The sequence below is a fragment of the Hippocampus comes genome, unplaced genomic scaffold (assembly GCF_001891065.2).
Source record: "Hippocampus comes isolate QL1 unplaced genomic scaffold, H_comes_QL1_v1.1 scaffold255, whole genome shotgun sequence".
NCBI lineage: Eukaryota > Metazoa > Chordata > Actinopteri > Syngnathiformes > Syngnathidae > Hippocampus > Hippocampus comes.
In genome coordinates this window covers 247,419-252,958 of record NW_017806034.1, presented here as the reverse complement: position 1 = coordinate 252,958, position 5,540 = coordinate 247,419, and the positions used below count along the sequence as shown (strand labels likewise).

General features: G+C 39.6%; 1 protein-coding gene across 1 annotated transcript in view; it reads right to left on the bottom strand.

Moving 5' to 3' along the window:
- Positions 1-541: 541 nt before the first annotated feature.
- The window catches only part of LOC109529475 (angiomotin-like 2a), a 16,231-nt gene continuing 11,232 nt past the window's right edge, over positions 542-5,540 (bottom strand). Inside the window, 6 exon segments of the mRNA XM_019892846.1 lie at positions 542-1,779; positions 3,249-3,380; positions 4,031-4,227; positions 4,348-4,449; positions 4,980-5,155; positions 5,492-5,540. The exon segment at positions 5,492-5,540 is cut by the window's right edge and continues 91 nt beyond it. Of these exon segments, the coding sequence (XP_019748405.1) occupies positions 1,694-1,779; positions 3,249-3,380; positions 4,031-4,227; positions 4,348-4,449; positions 4,980-5,155; positions 5,492-5,540 (742 nt within the window). The 3' untranslated portion in view covers positions 542-1,693.

Here is a 5,540-nt window from a genome sequence, read left to right as displayed (position 1 = left end):
TCAACAAGGGCATTAAACATATCAAATGACATTTTGAATCTATAGATTCAATTTTTTTAATAAATTAAAATAACATTACAATGGGGCATAAACATTTTCAACAAAATTGTCATTTTTAAGATAATATAAATACAAAAAATATAAAACATTTTTTTCATGAAATGTGTCTAAATATAGCGTTTGTGAAATATGTTGGTGTTATCTCCAATTGAGAGACAAAAAGCATTTTGAAGCATCTATTTTGGTTAACCGAATCTTTGCCGTGACCATTTTCTGAGCAGATTAGAATATAAAAAAAAAATAATAATAAAATAAACACCCACACACAACAAGATAATCAATCAGGATAATCTTTAGGGGCATCAGATAATCAGGCCTTTGATCAACCAGATTATTATTGTGAAGTCACTCACTCGATGACCCCGGTGATATCTTTTCAGCGCAAAACTACCTCACCTGCTCGACTCTAATCGTTTCAACCTTCTTTCTTATGACCAGTGATCGTGAATGGAACGTTCCAATTCAAAACCAGGAGGACAGGTTGTGTAAATTCACATGTTTTATTGCTTTTTGAAATGTCGAGTGAAATTTAACTGTAAAAACCTTCATAACGCTGTGAAGTTTGTCAGAAATGACTGGTGGAAGTCAACACTCGGTCGGTTGTGTCCAACTTTTGACTTGGACCGCGATTGTCGGCACATAACTTAAAAACAACCCCAAAAAAAAAGACATAAACTCTTTGGCGTCCTTCTCAAAGCACGATTTTATCTACAATAATAATAATAATAATAATAATACAGATCTCTGAATAAAAAATATACTTAATAACAATAATAATAATAATTTTTATTATTATTATTAACCTGTGTTTGTTAGTTCAAAAGCTCACAGTAAACACAAAAAATTTTGTCGTTTTTAAAGTCCTACCCAAACGGCATCCGAACCAGCGGAATGGCCGCACGAGTGAGATGACATGCATACGCACACGAACCAGCAAGGGATCAACTCAACACTCCTCACACACATTTACAAACAACATCAGGTCTGTGTCAGTTTGGCAAAAAAAAAAAAAAAAAAGAAACATTGATACAATAAATCACATCTGTTCACGTGTTTCTCAGCCTGAGCAGAACCGGCTGCCGCGGCGTCAAACAGGCAAAACCCGAGCGATTCAACAGTGTTTCTGTTATAAATTAGTGAGCAACTGGGACGAAATTGAGGTTACTCAGGTTAAAAAGAAAAATCCACATTTTGTCGGAGGGGAATGCTGAATATTTTACAGTATCTCAGAACGAGAGAGAGACAGAGAGAGGCTTAAGTTCATATGTGGGAAGTTAAATACGCAGCTTAGTCATTCACTGGATTGGGGGGAAAAAACGAAATTGGAAAAGAAAAACAAGAAACAAGGGGAAGAAAGCAGCAATTGTATCCATTTTACACAGTATATAAATATGTTGGCATACACGTGCCAAACACAATCCAAAATACCGTCCAAGAACCTGGAAAGAGTCCTGGGCCGACTGCCTGCAGCTGTGAGTCAGAGCACAGCTCTTCCTCCCAAAAAAATGGGGAAACAGTTCTTTTCCCCTGCCCATTGATTTCCCGCGATATTTCGGCCTCTTACATCCAATATCTTCTTCCTTTGACAGACTTCACACATTTCGGGAATTCTTTCTCACACTGTTCGCGCCTTTTAAATAAAGATCTCCACTGCTTCCGCATCCAACTCTTCCAGGCCTCTGAAAGGGTTTAGTAGCAACTTCTTTGGCGTTGTCTTATCTGCAGGAAAAGAACATAACTTTCTCTTAGGAATTTCAAGAAATTGTCAAATTGGAAAAAAAAAAAAACATAAAAAAAAAGCAAAACAAAAAAAACCAATGGGTTTACTCAGCAAGAAAGGCTGAACTTAGTTAGCTAAAAAACGTTAGCCTATTAGCATAATTGCTGAAGTCATTTTTGAAAGGTTGTTTTTTGTACTACGAATGAGCGGTTTTGAATGATGGAAGAAAAAACAAAACAAAACAAGAATTCATATTAAAAGTAACCATCTACATGGGTCTATTTTCCCTGACATTTTTTTACGCTAGAAACTGAGATTTGATCGCATTGCGTGACTGTAAATGATGCCAGCCTGGAAGTAACAACAGTGCGCGTAGAAAATTAAACGATTTCCATTTTATATTGTAACTCTAGAAAAATGTTTCGTTCTATACATTTGTAACTGGTGTTGCCAATGATTTCGATTTATGGGTGTGCAGACGCACTTGCAAATTTTAGTCAGCATAAAAATGGATGTTTCCAGGTTTTTATTTTACGGATCTCTGAGTTTTAGCCTTGGCCACCCCATGGCCCCGCCCAAGGATAAAATTCTAGCTCCGCCACTTTGCAGTTTGCCGGATGACTGACAATCCGCAAAGGAACTTTTTAGCAATTGATATCGTTATCGATAGTTATAAACGGCTTAGGCAGTTGAATCAGGCTAACGACTTGTTCAGCAACAGCAACTGTTCCACAGTCATGCAATTTATCCAACCGATCCCTCCGAATGTTTCGCCACACGAACACTCAAAGGTCCAGATGCTCATAAAATTCCAGAAATTCTGGGAACTGTTTTTCACATTACAACAATTTACTGTTCCTTCAAACTGAGAACTGTTCAGCTCATTCTAGATTTATTATGGGGCTTTTCGAAAAACCCCCTAATGACAATACAAAAAGCATTCCGCATTTCTCGACCGCTTCAAACCACTTTAAGTCTCAGATTCCATATTTCAAACAATTCACTGAACGCCACAGCATTTCATTTTAATGTCAGCTCTGAAACATTGACACATATTTTCGACAGAAAATGCATTTTTCCGGCCTCTGTTTATGTGTGGAAAAATGAATTAAAAAAAAAATGCTGGTGAACCGGTGGCTGGTCTGCTATCAGCGACTAAAGGTTAACAGAGCTTTTCCACACTCAGATGGACTTCTGTAGAAAAAAATGTGCTCAGTCGACAAGATGCTCATAGTTTCTAAAGCATGTACATTCCAGATAGTATCTCATAAGCCACAGCATGGTTAATCAATGGGAGCAGCCATCAAGTCCAACACTCTTTACAGTCCACTTGTTTTTTTTTTATGGCGCAGATTCCCCAAATGTGCCGCGAGTCGCTCTCAACACTCGTAAAAAAATAATGATTGGCTGCCAAGTGAATGATTAGCTCCCTGTAAACAAAAAGGTGCATATCTGGCAGGTTACTCACCGGCGTTGAGCTTGCTGATGCCGGCGGCCACGTTGCCTTTGGTTCCCTCCGTCTGCCGTTCCAGCGTGTTGGGTTCCGATTGAGCGGAAAATGCGTGGCTTGGCAACGTCTGGTCGTCGGACAGACTTTTACCTACCGGAACATGAGTCAGAAAAGTAAACCAGACTGATTTGCTAGCAGAAATCCTCAACATACTTTTTTTGCACCTAATAACCAACAGGTCATTGAAGTTTAATTGAAGCTTGACAAGTCATTTAGTGGCTACCAGTCCAGAAAATTAGGGATGGATGAGCACAATAGCAGGTTTGGGCTGATACTTATTTCATTCGTAGATACCAACCACCAATACTTAATGCAAAGAAATTCGACGTGAAGTAGATCTTCCATGCCAGTCGTCGTTGCTACACTGCAGCCGTTTGAAACGTCGGTGACTCATTATGTGCGTCAGAAAGACAGAAAGGTTTTTGTTCACAATTATCTATCCTTGTGTTCATTGAAATTCGGTGTGTCATAATTATTAGAGGTGTAGGTACTTGTTATCGGTAATGGTGAGTATTCAAGAGTGAATACTCGTACTAATATCTGTCAAAAGAAAAAAAAAAATAGAATCAAACAATCTATACGCTACATTGTCCAAAGATGTGACTGCGAATGGTTGTGTGTCTATATGTGCCCTACGATGGCCTGGCGACCAGTCAAGGGTGTACCCATCCTCTCACCCAAAGTCAGTTTGGCTAGACTGCAGCCATCGAAAATTGTATTTCTCCATTTGCACTCCTTACCTCGACTCTTTGCGGCGCTCTTGGCTGTGAATATGGAGGGCGTAGAGGAGGCCAGTCTCAGGGGTGCCCCGGCTGCACTAAGGAGGTTGGTGCGGGGACTCTGCTCGTCCTTCCGGCCCTGGTCCTGGTGCAGCCGCTGCGTGAGGATCTTTATCACGGCGTCCTTTTCCAGGATTTGAGCGTAGAGAGCGCGGATCCTGAGAGACAAAACGGAGGAACATAATTCGAATTAAGTGACAACAAGTGGAACTGTCTGGTGCGCTATCCAAAAACAAACACAAGGTTTGTTAGCTGCTGGCTAGTGGATGGCAACATACCTGTTCTCCATTTCCTGATTCCGGAAGTCCGCCACTGGGAGGTCCTCATTGAAACTGTTGTTGGAGGAGTGACAAGGCGAGTGATTGATGATGGTGGTATCTCTGCAAAAAATGGAAACAAATGATGTTTTAGTTGCCATATACAGAGTATCATGGACCCTCCACCAATTATTTCTGGAACAACACAGGATGGAGCCAAAGCCATGGCTCATAGTAAAGTAGTAAATGACGTCAAGGAAGTATGATTATTGAATAAAAAAAAAAACGGTGTGATTTCTTTTAAAATTAAATTTACAATCTTAAATGTAAAAAAAAAAAAAAAAAGACAAATTTTCAATAAACTTTTTTTAAGCAAATAATTATTAAAAATAAGTGACATTTTCAAGCATTAAATTCAGTTTCCTATGTTTCACAATTACTACTTTTTCTTGTAATCCTTTGATGTGGGCCGTATTTAGTTTCAGTAGAATACGTGGCGGGACTAAAAAATTATGTAAAAAGTGCCCACCGGAAAAAAAATGCCATTTTTTTTCGGTGCCAATTTTAAAAGAATGAATAACGGCCGATTAATCGGTCAGACTTGACTTTTAAAGCAAGGTAGCACAGTTAGTGTGTAGGTGTAGCGTCGGTACCTCTGTGCGGCAGCGGTGGCAGCCACCTCCATGGCGAACTGCCTCATGGTGCTTTCCTCCAAGTACTTCTGTTCCCAGCGCACCATGTCGGCTTCCAGCGCCAGGATGTGTTCCTCGCGCTCTCGCAGGCGCTCTTGGAGGGAACCCATGGTCACTCCAGGTGGTTGCGACTGGCGCTGTTGAGAAAAAAAAAAAAACGGGGATTAAAAAATGTCAAAGGCAACATGTGGATACACGTCCATGTGTTCTTCACGCATGCCCACGATTCATATATGATCAAGAGTCCAGCTGTAATATTTGCTGGTTGGTCAAGTCAAATGTATGTTATTATTATTATTTTTTTTTAATTTGATAATTTTTGCTCATTAGATCATTGGTTAGTTGATTTATTGTAAATAATAAAATAAGAATGACCATTTTATGTATGGTTAATTTTTTTTTAATGTTTTAATTAAGTAATTGGTCAATACTAAATAAGTCAATAAAGGTTGGCAAACCCCAAGCTAACATACCTGCTGAGCTCTCAAACTCCGGAGCTCCTGCTCCCGGCGGGTCCTGAGC